The 20,956-nt window shown below is 36.0% G+C and overlaps 1 protein-coding gene across 1 annotated transcript; it reads left to right on the top strand.

Moving 5' to 3' along the window:
• Positions 1-1,714: 1,714 nt before the first annotated feature.
• LOC25488026 (calcium-transporting ATPase 9, plasma membrane-type) lies at positions 1,715-20,522 on the top strand. The gene is made up of 33 exons (XM_024777206.2): positions 1,715-1,915; positions 2,038-2,154; positions 2,260-2,299; positions 2,996-3,114; positions 3,202-3,333; positions 3,428-3,517; positions 3,755-3,824; positions 4,272-4,342; positions 4,426-4,509; positions 4,592-4,669; positions 4,749-4,820; positions 5,164-5,247; positions 5,360-5,442; positions 5,535-5,643; positions 5,736-5,791; positions 5,908-5,950; positions 6,039-6,122; positions 6,969-7,109; positions 7,336-7,401; positions 7,503-7,601; positions 7,920-8,030; positions 8,330-8,497; positions 8,761-8,820; positions 9,006-9,170; positions 9,671-9,787; positions 11,472-11,570; positions 18,129-18,266; positions 18,346-18,446; positions 19,024-19,069; positions 19,176-19,304; positions 19,795-19,902; positions 19,990-20,081; positions 20,221-20,522. Exons 1-33 carry the CDS (start codon positions 1,715-1,717, stop codon positions 20,324-20,326), a joined length of 3,279 nt encoding a protein of 1,092 aa, XP_024632974.2. The 3' UTR covers positions 20,327-20,522.
• The last annotated feature ends 434 nt before the right edge of the window (positions 20,523-20,956 follow it).

The raw sequence follows: 20,956 nt of genomic DNA, 5'->3' as shown, positions 1-20,956 counted from the left end.
TTCTCTCTCTTCTCGGGCTCTCTCTTCTCTCTCTCTCCTCACCTCAGACCTCCACCTTCCGCCGCCCCCTCCGCCAGAAACTCTCTGTCATTTGCTTCCCATTAACTTCCAATTCTCTCTTCCTTACAGCGGTCACCACCATCACCGTCGCTCAACTCCTGTCCAGATCTGGAGAAAACCGTCGCAGCCGGTGGCCTCCATATCCTCCCACCATCGTAAAACAACAGATCTGAAAAGATTCAACGGCGGAGATGTTGTTGTTGTGTTGGAAGGATGAACGAAGGAGGAGAATGATGAAGATTACAATGGTGTTGAGGGAGGGAAGAGGGTGTGATCGGTGGACCAACTGCGGTGGTAGTGGTGAGGGAAGGTGGATGGTGTAGTCGGTGGTCGTGATGGAGGTTGGATGGTGCAGTCGGTGGGCGGAATGAAACAGAGAAGGAATAAAAGATCTAGCACCGGAGAACGGGAGATTCGTCAGCGAGTTGTCGCCGAAAACGAAAGAGGCAAAGAATGTCGTCGTCGAAAATGGAAGAGATAGAGGACGACGGTATATCTGGTAACGGAGGCAAAGGACGGCGAGGATCGTGTCGGCAATTCTGATGGTGGTGAACAGTGAGGTGCTATGATTTTGTTTCTTCCGGTGGTGAATAGTGAGAACGCAGTGGAGAAGAGAGGAAGATGGTAGGTTTATAAGCATTTTTACAAAACTGCCCTCCATTTAATGTTGAAATATCAAAAATGTCTTGCCACATGGGGGTGTATGGAGTGTGTTGCCAGCTGGGGTTGTATACCTATCAGCACTCTATGTAATATATTGACGATATTATAGGAAGAGAGAGATATAGATAAAACTATGGTGGGCTAATTCTATGGTACACCCAAAAATTTGAGTGTACCGGTACACCAAATCGATAATTAATGATTAAATGAGTTGTTGTTTTTAAGAAAAAGAATTATTTTTTATCATTAACAATTATAATAATTAAATCTTATTTACCAAAAGTTTCGACGAAATAAATTTTTTTTTTTTTTTAATTTTTATTACTTATAATAAAGAATATTGATAATTTTTTATGAAAAAATGTTAAAAATTCAATATGATTCTTATAAACAATAAAATGGTGTTTTTTATATATAAAATGATATTTTCTAAAATATAAATATTGACTAATAGCTTTTTATTTCATAAAATGATCCTTAATTTATAAATTTATAGAGCGAGAGTACCGGTACACCTCAATTTGTGAGGTGTACCGTAGAAGTTCCCACTATGGTGTTTAATGAGTGTAGAAAAATAAATGGTGTCTAAATATTAATGTTGAAAAAAAAAAGTAATACAATTAAATGGTAAGGGAAACAAAATGAAAGTATAAAGGAGGATGATAGTTGAGAGTGCACGCACACCGCAAGTGTGTGCCTAGTTATTAGGCAGATGATTATGTATAGATTTTATTCAATAAATAAAATGTAGACAGATAGATAGATAGATGGTGTTGTTTTGTTCGGGATGGCTATCTATTTTTGGAGAAAGAAAGAGAATGTATTAACATTCCATCTAAGCAGTTAATTAATTAATAATAGTATTTGCCAACAATAGGCATTGAGAATGGGAGGGAGTTGTGATGATTCCGATTGATTAATTACTAACTAGAATTTAAGAAATTTGCATGCGAATAAGAAGAAGAGGAAGATGAGCAATAGCATGCAAAACATGAAGACTACTACAGGTTCCACATCTCATGGTTCATCCTCATCCTCCAATGGTCTCCTCACCGTCACCATTGCTAGCAGCACTCACCCTCACGGCCCCGCTGCCAACGACGATGACGATGACCTCCTCGTTGATCCTGACGATCCTTTTGATATTACACAAACCAAAAATGCTCCTCCCGAGACCCTCAAGCGTTGGCGAGTATGCATGCATTTTTTCTATTATTAATTAACAATACTTCGCCATTTTCATTTGCATTTGCATTTCCATTTCAATATGTGCTTGTTTCATTCATTCATTTTTCAATCTGATTGATTTTGCAGCAAGCAGCATTTGTTCTCAATGCGTCGAGGCGTTTTAGATATACTCTCGACTTGAAAAAGGAAGAGGAGAAAGAACAAAAGAAAAGCATGATTAGAGCTCATGCACAAGTCATCAGAGTAATGTTTAATTAATTATTACATATCTGATGAATTATTGCCACAAATTCCTTAATTCTCTATTGCTAATCTTATTTTCTAATCCATCATCAATTCTTCTATTAGGCTGCTTTGCTTTTCAGAATGGCCGGTGAACGCGAACTAGGTATAACTTTTTACAATCTCCCTCATTTTCACAACCTGCATTCACTTTATTTCCATTTTTCTTAAACTTACCACATTGGAAACTAGCACTAGCTAGTACCAGGCGGTATCTGCATAAGCATAACTAGTTGTTAGGAAATTATTTCACTTTCTTTATCATTATAAAATGTTCAATTGTATATATTTGTCATTCGTAGGTAGATATATGGTCTAGAATCTAGATTCTAGCACTGGATAAGTGGATATATATGTTTTCTTTTAAAAAAACTCGGTATCTGGTCCAAAGATCGACTAATCCGGGGGACAATTTCCACCATCCACCAATGGGCGGTCAATTTAAAGCTAGAGTAAAGCTTTTTGCTCTATATGGACTTGCCTACAGAACTGGATATATATGTTAACTAGTGAACATCATCCAGCAATCACCATTATAGAATTAATGTAATATGACTTGCTTTTAGGTCCTACCTGGTATTTGCTCTATACTCTTAAGTCTCTATCAAATTGAATCTTGGTTGTAACCCTTAAATAGTTTCTGCTTACACTGAGAACGATTTGTTCCTTTACTTTTTTTGGTTCATTGTTTTACGAATAAATCTAAATTTATATAATTAGTTTTGGTTAAAGCTTAGTTATTTTGAGTTATGAAGAACTTTTCAAATTGCTTATAACATTAAATTAATATTTTGAATTGCAGTAACAGGTACATCAGTGGCTTCCACAATAACTCCAGGTGGTGACTATGAAGTTGGACTCGAACAACTTGTTTCAATGTCCAAGAATCAAAACATTTCAACTTTACAACAATATGGAGGGGTAGGTCTACTTCAACGTAATTTTGTGTCGTATTTTGTTGAAGCCGTCTGGTTTTCTGATAATATAATGTAGTGATGTCTTATTCAGGTTAAAGGCTTATCAGGTTTTCTAAAGTCAGATTTGAATAAAGGGATTAGTGGAGATGACGATGATCTATCAAAGAGGAAAAATGCATTTGGAACTAATACATATCCTCGGAAAAAGGGTAGAAGTCTTTGGGTATGTGATATTTTTAATTTTTTTTCTTTTAAAAAAGTTAACTGTGTTGAGTTAATTCCTGTGCTGGTACTAAATCTTTACAGTTGTTTTACAGAGGTTTCTATGGGAAGCTTGGCAGGATCTGACCCTTATAATATTGATTATAGCAGCTGTGGTATCATTAGTGCTTGGAGTATTTGAAAAGGTGAACTGCATATACATAACAAGAAAAAGTGAACTGATTGTATTTTGTTCACAATAGATATTCACTGTATTTTTTAATTTTTCATTTTGTTATTTGTATATATTACTTCTTTTATTTTGGAATCTTTGCCTTCTTTCTGTCTTGGCAGTGCTTGGTTTCATTGCAATTATTCTTTCATTCTATTTAAGTTTATTTCCTCCTTGAAGATTTACCTTTATCTTTATTTGAAATGGCCAGGGTTGGGAAAAAGGATGGTTGGATGGAGGAAGCATTGCTTTTGCAGTTTTACTTGTCATTGTAGTTACAGGTATTGGAATCAACATTTTAATGAATATATATATATATATGTATTTAATCCTGACCAACATTTGGTTGGTGTCTTGCATGAACCATTACCGTTATAAAAGAAACACTATTTTTATTAATCAATGTTCACTTGATAAACTTTTTACTTCCACTTCTATAGAAGTCAAAATCACCTTTCCCTTCCCCTAACAACTTATGTTATATTTAACCTCATGCATCAAATAATTTACGAATGTAAGACATTTTAAATGTATCACTTGAGTGAATGCGTCATACTTTTAATCACATCTTTTAATTCAATAGTGTGTAAACAATTAAAAGGGACAAGTATGAAACAACTTTATGATTGGTGCGATTTATTTATAAAGAATATTAAAATCCCTAAGGAAGGTTTGGAAGGTTCTTAATTTATTTATATTAACTTTATGTTGCTACTTTTGTCTGTCAGCTGTCAGTGATTATCGGCAATCTCTTCAGTTTCAGAACTTGAATGCAGAAAAACAAAATATACAATTGGAGGTGTGTAAAATTATTATATTATTAAAAAATAACATCACGTGGAAGTTGAACTGATCGATCATGCACTCATAAACTTGCTACAGGCCATAAGAGGTGGCAGAACAATAAAAATATCGATATTTGAAATTGTCGTTGGTGATGTACTGCCCCTTAAAATAGGAGATCAGGTGAATTTGTGTAAATCTTAGTTTTTTTCTCTGGTAATTGAATTATTTTTGTTCTACATTAATTACTCTATTTATATCTCAGGTTCCTGCTGACGGAGTTTTAATTACTGGTCACTCACTTGCCATTGATGAATCCAGCATGACTGGTGAAAGCAAGATTGTATGTTGCTCATATCTTCTATTGACCTAATTCCTAGTTTTTAATCCTTATTGAGTTTTAAGCATCGAGTGTTCTGTAGGTTCACAAGGATCACAAAGCACCATTTTTTATGTCAGGCTGCAAAGTAGCAGACGGAGTTGGTTCTATGCTGGTATAATATGAAATTATATTCTTTCTGCTAGTCTGCTTGTTATTTGATGAGTAAAGGCATGATTATTTTCAGTATTTGAATAACTATAGTGCAACAGGTTTCTGACTTATAAAGTTTGTTGCCGCGCATTTTGTTCTTTAGCTGCATGAATGCTAATATTTTCTTTAGAAGTTTATCTTTAAACATGACTTACTACATGGCATCATCGCGTCATTTGATTCATGTGACTTACTCTTAATTGGCAGAAAAAGACTTTGTTGTTATGTTTTTATGGTATTTAAGCACAAGCACAAAATTCTTTTACAATTCTTATACCTTGACACTTTTATGCTTCCATCTGTAGGTAACTAGTGTTGGTATAAATACTGAGTGGGGATTGTTGATGGCAACTATCTCAGAGGACACTGGAGAAGAGACTCCACTACAGGTTTCCCCTGCCCTATACAAAACAAATAAGGATAAAAGCTGTTGCTTTGGCTGTACTTAAAGAAACCTACATCACCTATTTGTTAAAACTTTTTTTTGTTGGTATGTAATAGGTACGATTGAATGGAGTAGCAACTTTTGTTGGTATTGTTGGGCTTACTGTAGCTATTGCTGTTCTTGTAATTCTCTTGGGAAGGTAAACATAGATTGATCTTTTTGATGTACTAACTTATTGATGCAAGCTCGATGACAACTTTGATCAGCTGTGTCATGATTTTGGAATGTTAGATACTTTTCTGGCCATACAACGGGTTCAGATGGAAAAGTGCAATTTGTTTATAAGGTGACTAAGATTGACAAAGTTTTAGAAGGGTTCATCGCAATTTTTACCATTGCTGTAAGTGTGATTTATAACTAATGTTAAATACATTATTTTTTTCTTCTTTAATTTTTTGTAATAGTTTTTCTCAACTAAATAGAGTCGTGCAGGTAACAATTGTGGTTGTCGCAGTGCCAGAAGGTTTACCTTTAGCAGTTACCTTAACGTGAGTACATGTTGCTAGTTTATTTCATTGTACAATGCAAGATGTAGCCAAAAACTAACCTGGCTGACGTTTATTCTAATCTCTGTAATTTACAATCTCATCAACTTTAATGACAGCCTGGCATACTCGATGCGGAAGATGATGGCAGACAAAGCTTTGGTAAGTATCTTATTTTCTCCAATACTCTTGTAATTTTTGTAACAATTTGCGATATTTTCCGTTGAAACATTTCCTAACAATGATACAGGTGCGAAGGCTATCAGCCTGCGAAACCATGGGCTCTGCTACGACAATTTGCAGTGATAAAACTGGAACTTTGACCTTAAACCAGGTGGGTTCTGTGATCGGAGGATTGGATAGTCCAAGAGGACTCAGACCATAATTTAGATTTTTGCTTGTGAACAAATGCTTTGAGTTATTTAATTGATGCAGCTCACATTGGTATTGGATTTTGTTGAAATAGAGTGAAAATGAGACAGACATATGGTTAAACCCTGTGTCTGAACTACGCAGCGAAGTCTTTTTTTTTTATAGGCTCAAAGCAAAAATTACAAATATAAATATAGGCAATTCTATCCCTATTTACTTGATATGATATGCCTATACAATAAGTACATATATCAGAATATATTTTCAACAGATTCATTATAGATTGATAACCTCTTCTCTCTAGAATTTTCAGCTTACATGTGGTCCATTTATGTTTTTGTTGAGCAAACAAATTTTAGATTTCTGAAAATTTAAACACTATCACTGCAAAGATTAATACCATGAGATCGTTTACAAAGAGTAAAGATAAGGCCTGAAATGCGTTTACAAAGAGTTAGGCTCAATTTAAAAACCTAATATATTTAAATATAATATGGAAAGAAAGATAAGGAACTCGTCACAGATCTGCTGGTCAATGAATGAATTCAATTTTTCATTTGGTTACATTAGAGGTGCAAAAACATAGGTATAAGAGAAAAAGATTGAAACTCACCCAATGCCTAATGAGCTACAAACTAGTTAACAATGTCCATAATTTTGTTACATGCTTAATATATCTAATAGGCTTACAAGCTATTTGTTTATTCTGCCAAACTCCATGGTCCTTGCTGTATGCATTCTTTCTTTTATTTATTTAGAATCCTTGAATTATCAGGACGTGACAGTGGCTTATATCTTGGAATTGTAGATGACTGTAGTTGAGGCATATGCTGGTGGGAGGGAGAAATTAAATCCACCAGATGACTCGTCAAAATTGCATCCAGAAGTTTTATCTCTGATAAATGAAGGCATAGCACAAAATACAACAGGCAATATTTTCATTCCTAAGGTATGTCTTGCCTTTGTACTTAATTTTAACAACTATTATGTTGTGATATTTGGCACTTGATTACCCCAATTAAGGATCTCGTTGTAGTCCAACACTAACAGTTTCTTTTGGTCGGTTGGATTTATTATTTGAGAATCTTGATTATTGTGATTCTTATTTCATTAATGTTTGCATTATAGAATTATTAGCATTTCTATCTATGACTGTAGCGTACTTGCTTTGGCAGGATGGTGGAGAGACAGAGATTTCAGGATCTCCTACAGAGAAGGCAATTCTATCTTGGGCAGTGAAGGTACCCTCCCTGTTTTTTTCATTTATTTCTTTTTTATTTTCTTCTCTATTCCTTGATTAACGTATTGATTTGAAGTTCAAATTATTGAATTCTCGTGGCAGTTGGGAATGAATTTTGAACTTGTCAGATCAAGATCAAAGATTCTCCATGTCTTCCCCTTTAATTCTGAGAAAAAACGAGGTGGTGTTGCTGTGAAACTGGTAATCCCTTGATAAAATTGTTTACCAACTCATCCTTTGATCTAATGTATTCTATAATATTTATCAGACATAAATATCCATCGCTTTGTGCTTTTTGATATTTTTGCTCTCACTTTTGAACCTATTTAGTCTTCGCGCCTGCATTTTTTTTGGTTACTATTTATGGAATCATATATATATATATATATATATATATATATATATATATATATATATATATATATGTATGTATGTATGTATGTATATATATCACTTAGATGTTGTTTCCATCGACTTTCATGTGCTAATCAGAAACGTTTGTTGTAATCTTCTTGGCAGGCGGACTCTGAAGTGCATATACATTGGAAAGGTGCTGCTGAGATAGTTCTAGGAACATGTACCCAATATCTTGATTCAAATGGTCAACGACAATCTATTGAAGAAGAGAAGGTTAGGAATAGCAGCTTCATGTCATAGAAAGTTTGAGGGAATTAATATCATTGAACCGAACAAAATGGAAATATGAAAAACATTTTATTTTGGTTGATAGCTAACCCAAATTTAAACACCAACACGCAAGGCTACAACCTAACAACAACTTTATTAATATCAATGAGGTTATAGTGTTGTGTCAAGTTACTCTGATTGTAAGCAATTATATATCAGTACCTAAAATATAGCAACTGATAGCAGTTCATAATATTTTCAGCACTTTTCTAAATGTGTAATATTCATTTAATAATCTTCAGGCATTCTTCAGAAAGGCAATTGATGACATGGCTGCCCAGAGCTTGCGTTGTATTGCTATTGCATACAGATCATACGAATTGGAAAAAATTCCATCCAAGGAAGAGGATTTAGACCAGTGGTCCTTACCCGATCATGAGCTTGTTTTGCTTGCTATTGTTGGAATAAAGGTAAAACACAAGTTTCTTTCACCTGTAATGTGTTACAAATTTGTTTCCCCCATAACTTGCAACTTTATGAACAATTTAGTCCTCAATCGTTATAGTAGGTAGATACTAAGATAGTTTTTAATATCAAAAGTTGTGAGGTTGAAATTATTCTTTAGTACATAATATGTTGTTGTTAAGTATCATGTTCTGTAGCTCGCTTTGTCTTTATGCTTTCAAATTAATCCTGTATATTCCTTCTAAAATTCTTTCATCTGAATGTCCAGGATCCTTGTCGCCCTGGAGTCAAAGAGGCTGTGAGATTATGCACTGAGGCTGGTGTTAAGGTAAAGTTTTCATATCGATCGAATCAAATAACTAGATATCGTCATATTTAGATTTCATTTCATTGAAATCATTAAGGACAGTGTTAGAACATGGCTTTGACTTCATAACTTGCATGAGTATTTCTCAAAAATCTAAAATCAAGAGATCCCAACACATCTTATGTGTGTGAATTGTGAACCCATAGGTACGCATGGTTACTGGGGATAATCTTCAAACAGCAAAAGCAATATCTTTGGAGTGCGGAATACTGGTTTCAGTTGAAGATGCAGTTGAGCCAAATATAATTGAAGGAAAGACATTCCGTGAACTCTCTGAAAAGGAAAGGGAACAAGTTGCTAAGAAAATAACTGTATGGTTCTTTCATTTTGATTTCTCGTTATACGCATAAGATGAATGTACTAGAGAGTGTTATTGATCCATTAAATAATTAATCCTACACAAAGGAATACTTTGTCACGACCCAATCTCAGGTCATGACCGGCGTACAGGCTAACACTAACTCATGATAAATTTAACCTGGCAAGCCTAGTAAACTACAACAATTAGACCTTTCTAAAATACTAAAATTTTGGTAACGACTCACACACTTCCAGAACATTTCAACACAACTAATATCATTTATCTCTTTTCACTATTTGTAAATAAACCACATTATCTCTTCGTTGTGGCAAACGGGGATATACCACATTATCTCTTCGTTGTGGCGAACGGAGATATACACATTATCTCTCCGTTCGCCACAACGAAGAGATAATGTGGTATATCACCCGTTCAAGCTAGTGATCCATACTATTTATTTAATCCCTCGGGTTTGATTGTCTGTACCTTTTGTTTGCAAAATATATATAGGTGATGGGAAGATCATCTCCAAATGACAAGCTTTTGCTCGTGCAAGCACTGAAAAAAGGAGGTGAAGTTGTTGCCGTCACAGGAGATGGCACTAATGATGCCCCTGCTCTTCATGAGGTCTGTATATTTCTTGGATGTACAGTATTCAGATTGAAAACTCCAAAGAATAAATATGTTACTTGATACTAGTGTAAAGAAATATTACAATTTTTTCAATGAATTTTTGTTAATTTATTTTTTTGACTTAATTAAGTTTTTGATGGTTAAAAATACAATGTTTTTAAGATTATATTTGAACTTTATTCAATTTTAATTCTTAAATCCAATATTTAACAAAATAATGTTAACTAACTGCTGGGTATCCAGTGATGAAGTTGAGTACTCGAACACGTTTTACCCAGAGGGAGAGATATTAAGTAATGACCCAATTTTTGGAGAGAAAGCATAGTACTCAGACTTCAACCTAGGGGGAAGCCTAACTGTCTGTCAAGTGTGAGTGATGAAAAAGTACACATTAGTTCAAAATAAGCTAAATGAAGATGATAGAAGAGAACATGCATATATAGAAAAGCCATATTGATTTTGTTAAGAATATGGTGCTATGTTCATTCTCTATTGTTTGTTGCTTGGCCCATTACTCGACAGATTATGCATAATGCAAAGGTGAGGCTAATGTTGTACATGGTGAATCAAACACCGATGGAAAAATGAAAGACAATAAAAACTGATAACGCCTTGTAAATAAAAAGTACCTCCATTTTATGAATAATTTGTGTCCGATGCAGAGACCAAAAAGTCGATTTATCTTGGATCTCAAAGATACAAGTTTGATTAGCGATTTGGGACCTTGTGAACAAGAAGATTTTTAGAAGTAGAGATGTTATATTTTTTAGGATCAGGCAGCTAAATATTCCAAACAGTATGAGAAAACTTAGTCAAAGGTCAAACAGTAGTTGTAATCAGAAGTCGTCCCCTATGGTACGCCATGATGATTTAGGGGGGCTATCTGTCAAGAGAGATCATACTGAAGTCAATGATGTGTTCAAACACAATTGAGTAGTTTGGTATAGGAACCATCAAAGTATTATGGAAAATCATATTAGTTAACCTCAACTACAATGGTAAACCAGACAGAGACAACCATCTACCAAATATTTTTCAATGAATATGCAACACTTAAAGAATAAGAGAACCTCAAAGCCATGTAGAAGCTACGGCTAACAATGATATGAAAGAATGAATTAACACTATGCAAGAGGAGATGCAATATATTGCATAAGAATCATACATATAATCTCATCGAGCTACTAAAAGGGAGACAAGCCTTGAAAAACAATTGGGTGTGATGACTCAAAGCTAAAGAGAGTAGCTCAAGATCGGGATATAAGGCTTCAATTATTCAAATGATGTAAGGAAAATAAAGACATTGGTTTTGAAGAGATATTTGTCTCATAGTGTATGGTCATAAAGAGATAGACAACTATTTCTATTATAAAGGTCAACCAAATCATACACATGATGAGGAGAGCGAATTTTTATTACGAAGAATATCATAACTAATAAGATTCGACACAGTTGACTGACAGTTAAGAAATCTATCTTCTAGGTAATTTACAGTTCACCTAAAAAAACACACTGCTGCATTCAAATTAAAATATATGTAGACATGCTAAAATACAAATCATCAAATTAACTAAAATGGGCTCACCAATGATACTATTGTTCTTATTATAGTTGATATCTTGTTCTCCTTCAAAAAAAAAAAAAAATTGATATCTTGTTTTACTATTTTGCATTTTAGGCAGATATTGGTCTTTCTATGGGCATCCAAGGAACTGAAGTTGCAAAAGAAAGCTCAGATATTATAATCCTGGATGATAACTTTGCATCAGTAGTGAAGGTAATGAATTATTCGGTTTAGCAGCAGTAGTAAAGTAATTTTTTTCTTTTCTGTCTGTGATTGGTACACCACTTCATATGCACAAGTAAAACGCCATATGGATTTCTTATGCAGTTGTTTCTTTACCTTTACTTCTATGTTAATTGTTGTGAATTCGTTGAGAAAAACCACACCAATAAAAACTTGATGCGTGGAGCAAATTAATACCAAGTAATCAAATCAAGCGGGTAGCAAATAATCCAAACAAAAACAGCAAGAGATAAAAGAGAGAGAGAGAGAAAGAACACAAGATATTTGTTTACCCAGTTCGGTCTAATGATGACCTAGTCTGGGGGAGAGAGCAGCTCTCCGATCCACTATAATGAATGAGTTTCTTTACAAAGAGATAATGAGTTTCAAGAATCAGTCTTCAAACCTAATTCTACCCAAGTCCCAGCCTCTTCCCATGACCAAGAGACTCAATCCTAATAGTGTTTTGTTCAAGGTGAATCAAAACAATCCCAACCCTAGAGTTGTTGCCAAGAGAGATTCTCTATAAACCCTAGTTTGTTTGTTGGTCTAAACCTTGTTTTTCTACACACTTTTATCATCTGATACAAGGCTGTATTTATAGTGGAAAGTAAACCCTTATAAAACTGAAACAAATCTAACTGAAAATACGTTTTATTTTTATCTTCAGCCCGACCATCGTGGCGCGATGAGGCTTCATCGTGGCACGAAATTTCCAGTGTCTGCCCAGGAATCTTGCTTCAACCATCGTGGCGCGATGCTTCTCCATCGTGGCACGATGCTCCAGATTTCTGATTTTAAGTTAACTCTCACAATTCTCCACCTTGACTTCAAATCAGTGATGATGCCAGTTTAACCATCAATCACCTTGCTGCTCTCTCCAATCCTTCATCTATGCTTCAATGAAGTTTATCAAGTCCAAGCAATGCTTGAATCTTGATCTTGGTAATGATTTGGTGAACATGTCTGCTGGATTGTCTTCCGATGCCACTTTCTCTACCATGATCTCCTTAGTCTCAATCATGTCTCTGACGAAGTGCAAACGAATGTCAATGTGCTTTGTCCTTTCATGATACACTTGATGATTTGCCAAATGAATGGCACTTTGGCTATCACAATGTATCTTCACAGATTCTTGACTAATCCCCATTTCTCCAATCATACCTTTCAACCATATGGCTTCCTTGACCCCTTCAACAAGGGCTATGTACTCCGCTTGAGTTGTTGAAAGAGCTACAACTGATTGTTGATTTGCCTTCCAAGTTACCGCTGTACCGAACAATGTAAACACAAAACCTGACAAAGATTTTCTAGTGTCTACGTTACCTGCATAGTCTGCATCCACATATCCCTCCAAAGCATCCCTACCTGGTTATGACTTTGTATACCTTAGACCACCTCTCAAAGATCCATTCAAATATCTCAGAACCCACTTCAAAGCTTGCCAGTGCACTTGACCCGGATTTGCCATAAACCGACTTATCACACTGATTACGTAGGATAAGTCTGGTCTACTACAAACCATACCATACATGATGCTTCCAACCCCACTTGCATAGGGAGTACCTTCCATCTTGCTTTTCTCTTCATCGGATTGAGGACACTGCTTTATAGATAGCTTAGTGTGGTGACCAAGAGGAGTGCTAACGACTTTAGAATCTTTCATTCTAAACCGCTCCACCACTTTCCTCAAGTACCCCTGCTGAGATAAGAACAACTCACCTTTGTTCCGGTCCCTTATGATATCCATACCAAGAATCTTCTTTGCATTACCAAGATCCTTCATCTCAAATTCATCATTCAATCTTTCCTTGAGCTTCTGAATCTCTTGCATGTCAGAACTTGCCATAAGAATATCATCTACATAAAGGAGAAGGTAGAGAATGACTTTCTCATTCCTTCTCATCATGTAAACACAACTGTCATAGTTGCTTCTCACAAAACCAGCCTTTACTAGGAACTCATCAAACCGACGATACCACTGCCTTGGACTTTGCTTCAACCCATACAAAGATTTCTTCAACAAACACACTTTTGTATTGTCTTCTACAAAACCTTCTGGTTGTTGCATATAGATAGTTTCTTCCAACTCTCCATGTAGAAATGCGGTCTTCACATCCATTTGTTCTAACTCAAGATCATACATGTTAACAATCGCCATAAGTACCCTTATAGAACAATGTTTTACTACCGGTGAAAAGATTTCATTGTAATCAATCCCTTCCACCTGAGTAAAACCCTTTGCTACAAGTCTTGCCTTATACCTTGGTGCTTCGACCCCTGGTATACCTTCTTTCTTCTTGAACACCCACTTGCTTCCCACTACCCTTTGATTCTCAGGTAATGAAACAAGTCTCCAAGTCTGGTTCTTCTCCAATGAAAGCATTTCCTCATTCATTGCCTTCAGCCAGTCCTTGTTTTCATTGCTTTCTAATGCTTCCCTGAAGTTCTTTGGTTCCGAGTCTTGCAATTCTTCAGCCACATTCAAAGCATAATAAATAAGATCAGCATAACCGTATCTCTTAGGTGGATTAATGTGTCTCCTCTCCCTATCTCTTGCTAGCTGATAGTCAGGATTCACTATCTCTTGGCCTTCACCCTCATCAGGTACTGGAGTCTGATCCTCCTCTTCCCTTTCATCAGTGATAGGCTCCACCTCAAACTGAATTTTTCCTGTTCCCGTTTCCGAGCTTGTATCCAGGTCTTTGCACTTCATCCCCATGCGGGTCTCATCAAAAGTAACATCCCTGCTTATAATAAATTTTGATTCTCTAGGTTCCATCTTCCATAGTCTATAACCTTTCACACCTTCAGGATAACCCATGAAAATACACTTCACCGCTCTAGCATCAAGTTTGTCTTGCCTGATATGGGCAAACGCTAAAGCTCCGAAGACTTTCAAGTTAGAGTAGTCTGCCGGTCTCCCACTCCAAACCTCCATAGGTGTCTTGAGATCTATCCCTGTTGATGGACATCTGTTAATCAAATATGCTGCAGTACTAACAGCCTCTCCCCAGAAACTCTTGGACAATCCAGCTCCCAACAGCATACACCTCACGCGCTCCAACAGAGTCCTGTTCATTCTTTCAGCAAGACCATTCTGTTGAGGTGTGTATGCCACGGTTCTATGCCTCTTTATACCTTTCTTCCTGCAAAACTCATTAAACTGTTCTGAAACAAATTCCAAGCCATTGTCAGTTCTCAACACTTTCAGTTTGGTATCAATCTGATTTTCTACAAGTGTATCCCATTCTTTGAATTTTTCAAAAGCATCACTTTTCTTCTTCAGAATGTAAACCCATACTCTTCTAGAATAATCATCAATGATAGACATGAAATATGAACCTCCCCCATGAGTCTTCGTCGATGCTGGACCCCAAAGATCCGAATGAACATACTCAAAAGACCTACTAGATTTATGCACCCCCACTCCAAACTTCACCTTGTGTTGTTTGCCTAATGTGCAGTTATCACAGAAATCTAGCTTGTTCAATTTTTCATTCCCTAGCAAACCTTGTTTAGCTAGCTCCACCAAACCCCTTTCACTGACATGACCTAACCTCAAATGCCAAAGTTTAGTTATGTCCCGAGTGTCAACACTAGCAACCGATGCATTTTCTATTACGGTAGAACCTTCTAAAATATATAGACCTTGTATTTCAGACCCTTTAGCCATAACCAATGCACCATGAGAAATTCTCATCACACCACGTTCAATTCTAGTGCAATAGCCTAGACCATCAAACATGCTTATGGATATTAAATTTCTCCTAAGTTCAGGAATATACCTCACATTCTTCAAAAGGAAATCACGATCATCAAACATCTTGAGTCGGATAGTACCCATACCTTGAATTTTACAAGCCTTATTATTACCAAGGCGAACTACTCCACCTTCTTTCAGCTCTAACGTTTCAAAGTACTCCTTTCTTGGACAAATGTGATAAGAGCACCTAGAGTCCAAGACCCAGCTCTTTTCAGGTTCCCAACTTGTCACAGTTAGTGCTCCAGCACTCTCATAACCTTCATCGTTGCTTGCAATCTGAACGGATGATTCTCCACCTCCATTGTCCTTTCTCTCCAGACAATCCTTCTTGAAGTGACCTGGATTATGACAAATAAAACATTTGTACTGTGTTTTATTGCCATCACCCTTCGACCTAGACTTTGACCTGGAATTCTTGCCTTTCCCTTTTCCTTTGTTGTGACTTCTCCCCCTTGAGATATTCAAGCCTTCTCCACTATCATCAACCTTCAACTCTTTGAACTTGGTTAACTCTTTGGTTCTCAAAGCTGCTTGAACTTCCTCCAAAGTGATAGTGCCCTCTTTGCCATAAAGCATAGTATCCTTGAAATTCTCAAAGGACCTAGGTAAAGCACACAATAGGTGTAAGGCTTTATCCTCGTCTTCCAGATTAACATCTATGTTCGCCAAATCATCAATAATCTTATTGAACTCCGTCAGTTGCTCCATTATAGGTTTTGACTCCACCATACGATAAAAGTAGAGTTGTTGTTTCAGACACTGTCTATGTGCCAAAGACTTGGTCATGTATAATGAATCAAACTTATTCCACATAGACACAGCAGTAGCCTCCCTTGATACTTCTCTCAACACCTTATCCCCAAGACACAGAATGATAGCGCTGACCGCCTTATCATTCATCTCCGTCTTCTCAGCAGGTGTCAGATGTGCAGACATCTGTGCTTCTCCCTTTAGTGCTTCAACGCACTTTTGTTGAATTAAGATTGCCCTCATCTTCACCTTCCACAACCCGAAGTCGTTACTACCGGTGAACTTTTCAATATCCCACTTCGAACCCATGATACCTGGCTATTGATTTGACCTTTGCCCCACGGTGGGCGCCAATTGTTGTGAATTCGTTGAGAAAAACCACACCAATAAAAACTTGATGCGTGGAGCAAATTAATACCAAGTAATCAAATCAAGCGGGTAGCAAATAATCCAAACAAAAACAGCAAGAGATAAAAGAGAGAGAGAGAGAGAGAGAGAGAGAAAGAACACAAGATATTTGTTTACCCAGTTCGGTCTAATGATGACCTAGTCTGGGGGAGAGAGCAGCTCTCCGATCCACTATAATGAATGAGTTTCTTTACAAAGAGATAATGAGTTTCAAGAATCAGTCTTCAAACCTAATTCTACCCAAGTCCCAGCCTCTTCCCGTGACCAAGAGACTCAATCCTAATAGTGTTTTGTTCAAGGTGAATCAAAACAATCCCAACCCTAGAGTTGTTGCCAAGAGAGATTCTCTATAAACCCTAGTTTGTTTGTTGGTCTAAACCTTGTTTTTCTACACACTTTTATCATCTGATACAAGGCTGTATTTATAGTGGAAAGTAAACCCTTATAAAACTGAAACAAATCTAACTAAAAATACGTTTTATTTTTATCTTCAGCGCGACCATCGTGGCGCGATGAGGCTTCATCGTGGCACGAAATTTCCAGTGTCTGCCCAGGAATCTTGCTTCAACCATCGTGGCGCGATGCTTCTCCATCGTGGCACGATGCTCCAGATTTCTGATTTTAAGTTAACGCTCACATTAATTAGGAAAAATAAGAAAACAGATTTTTCTGATTATGTTTGAGTGAGTAAAGAAACTCAGTAACCATGATATTTATATACACTTCATGATTAATTACATGTTATGTTTAAGTACATGAATCTAACATAGATGAACCTAAGACTTAAAGTGCTCCTATTTTGAATGGGAAACATACATAAATCTTGCTATTTACAAAACTACCGTTTAATTTGTGTGAATATGTGTTTTAAAAATTTGAGCTACTCGCTCGTTTGGTGAGAATATCTTCAAGTTGACCTTGTGAGCACACATAGAGTTTAAATCAGCCCACTATCGAGCTTCTCCTTTATGAAGTGTCTATCAACCTTGATATGCTTAGTTTGATCATGCTGAACTGGATTATGTCCTATATTGATTGCTAACTTGTTATCACAGTATAGCTTCATAGGTCTTTACCATTTGATTTTCAAGTCTTCTTAAATAATTCTAAGCTAAAGTAATTCACAAATGCTGTGTACTATGACTCAAAATTCAGCTTTAGTACTAGAACGTGATACTGCATTTTGTCTTTTACTCCTTCAAGTCACAAAATTTCCTCATAGAAATGTGCAGTACTAGTACCTTTTAGTGGATCTCCTATCAACAAAAATCAACCCCGCATAGTTAGCATCACTATAAGCATTAATATTTTTTATCCACTAATTTACCTTTTTTATTGCATCCCAATCCACACAACTACTCCACTAATTTTTACTAGTATATTAACAAGGGTACTTTAGTTAGAAAAACTCATTTTAGTACACTCAATGATTTTCTTAAGAAGTGTACATTACTTTAAAAGACACTTAATATGAGACAAACAGAGTTGTAGTTATGTGCTTGGATCAATTGACCTGGAACACCAAAAAGTGACACAGCCGTGCCATTTTTATTTTTAAACAAAAAAAAATGGGAAGTCGTATGTACTTTACTCATTGTCTAAGATGTGCCGTTCACTCTGTATAGGTTGTTCGTTGGGGACGTTCTGTTTATGCAAATATTCAGAAATTTATTCAGTTCCAGCTCACTGTAAATGTTGCTGCTCTTACTATCAATGTCGTGGCAGCTATATCTTCTGGTGGTGTTCCTTTAACCGCAGTACAGGTACCTCGCCCTCTTTTGTTGTGTGTATGATTCAAACTAAAAATAAGAGTCACATCTGATGTACATGTTCTTGGTACAGCTTCTGTGGGTCAACCTTATTATGGACACACTTGGGGCTCTTGCTCTGGCTACTGAACCACCAACTGACAGCCTTATGCACAGATCACCAGTTGGCCGAAGGTTTGGATTGATTGGCTTCCTCACTATATTTGCAGCTTAAGCTTAATAGTTAGTACTCTTGAACCTGCACGGTGCTGGCTAGCACATAAAAGAAAACACACAAATCTATCACTTGTTCATCGCTCTATTAAACATTATGAGTTTTTCATTTCTTCCCCATAAAATAGTATTGATAGTGACAAAGTATGTACAGAGAACGGATGTAACGGTCCAATGAAATACATCACAGAAAATTTGGCCATTCTCCATGAATCCCTGAACTCTATTTCCAAAAAGCATGATAATGAGTGAGAAGAAAGGAACTCACTGTTCTTCATCATACCAATAAAGCATGTGATAACTGAGTTTACACCGTGCACCCTTGTGTCTTCATCTTTATTTTTGAGTAAATTGAATTGTTTTTCCTCATGTTTATTGTGAAACTCCCTCCATTTTTACGTTTATTCAATCGACTGAATTTAAAAGGATGGCATTTTCTATATAATAGAGGCACTACTGACTGAGCTTATAGTTGATTTGGGCTTTGAATTAGCCTTTATTTGCGCAATTTTAGTATGATCTTACGTTTGGCTTGCAGGGAACCTCTTATAACAAATATCATGTGGAGGAACTTGCTTGTACAGGTAAAATATATTTTATTCCTCAGACACCTTTTACAATCATCAGTGAATTGGAAGTAGAAGAAACTAAAGATCCTACTATTTAACGATAATCAATTTGGCATTGCAGGCTATTTATCAAGTGACTGTTCTTCTGGTTCTTAACTTTGCTGGTGACAGTTTTCTACAAGAGGAATCTGAGACAGATACCTTAACATTGAAGAATACTATAATTTTCAACGCATTCGTCATGTGCCAAGTTAGTACATGTTAATGAAAATTTGAGATATTTGGTCATGCCCTTGCTTATTATTGTGTAATTGGGTTTCTCAGGGATTTATGGATTAAACCCCTCTTCATTCTCTCATATACCAGACTCTTATCCTATGTATGGATTGGTAAAAATAAATGAAATGTAATCATAGTATGTTCCATTGTTTGGATCGTTTAAAAATAGTGAAATGGAACATTATGGATTGTATTACATCTCATTTTATCCATTGTCCTCCTAAATTTGAAGGAAAGGTGTGGAGTCGTTTTTTGTTTTTTTCTTTCTATATTCTTTCACAAAAATATCCAACAAATGAAATGGTAACTTTATTCCATTTCGTTCAATTTCACTACTAGATATCCAATAAAGGCTTGGAAACATCAAGTGGTATTCTCCCCCTATACAATTTCAAGAACCTTATAATCTAGTTGGTTCATCAAAATCTTATTTAACAGTTTTATAATGTTTCAACTGACAGATATTCAATGAATTCAATGCTCGAAAGCCAGAAGGGATGAATGTCTTCAAGGGAGTGACTCAGAACCGTCTCTTTGTCGGAATTGTGGGAATGACTTTTGTACTTCAGGTAAATAGGCATATCATTCATTATTTTATTTATTTTCTTAGTTGGCAACATTTTGAATGCATCTATGTCTCTATGTTAAATTGATAGATAATCATCATCGAGTTCCTTGGGAAGTTTGCAACAACAGTGAAGCTGAATTGGCAGCAGTGGCTTGCTTGTGTTTGTATTGGGCTGGTCAGGTTAGTGCACTCAACTGTAGAAGGTTGATTATCCATATTGATAATCATTTTACAATCACAAAATGATAGTCATTCTTCCCTCTCAATATATATTAGCTTCATATGATAGTACTAACCAGCTGATTTTTCCTTCCAACAGCTGGCCACTTGCGGTAATTGGAAAATTAATTCCAGTTCCCAAAACACCAATGTCGCGATCCATCTTGAGGGCGTTTAGGCGCTTGAAGAAGTCTCGTACTGCATAATGAGTTGCCGAACTTATAACCTGCAATTCATAGTAAGCTAACTAACAACTGACAAGACCGTACATATCGCCGAACTGAGTCTTCTTTCTAGAACTTGTAACATACCGGATATTCAACATATATAACAATCATGTCACTTTTAGACTGTAATATACTGTATATTCAACATATATACAATCATATAAATTTTTGACGAGTTCTGAAATGCATTTACCACTTTTCCCCCTTTTTTGGGTAGGGTGGAGTGGATTGTTGTCAAAATTCCAATAGTTAAAATTTGAATTGTTATGTTTTTTTCTGAATCAAATGAGTTTCCATACCATTTGTTGTGCGATTGGTGTCTCCATACATTGAGAAATGAGTTTCCATGTCTCTTCAAATTCATTCTAGTTAACAGACTGATAAGTTTCACGAGAAATGTTTTGTGTACACACAATTTGACATTCCACAGCGCAAACATTGTTATTTTCGATCGCCTTAATTTGAAAATTAATTAGATCCAGAGTGTATTTTGTACGATGGTTGATATAGTATTGCATTCTGTGTGTGTTCAAATAAGGTAACTCTTTCTGCAATTTATCAATACAAACACAGTATTCGTAATATATTAGACTTAAAACACAATTCACT

This window comes from Medicago truncatula, chromosome 2 (genome assembly GCF_003473485.1).
Source record: "Medicago truncatula cultivar Jemalong A17 chromosome 2, MtrunA17r5.0-ANR, whole genome shotgun sequence".
Classification (NCBI taxonomy): Eukaryota; Viridiplantae; Streptophyta; class Magnoliopsida; order Fabales; family Fabaceae; genus Medicago; species Medicago truncatula.
This window is presented reverse-complemented; position numbering and strand designations above follow the sequence as displayed.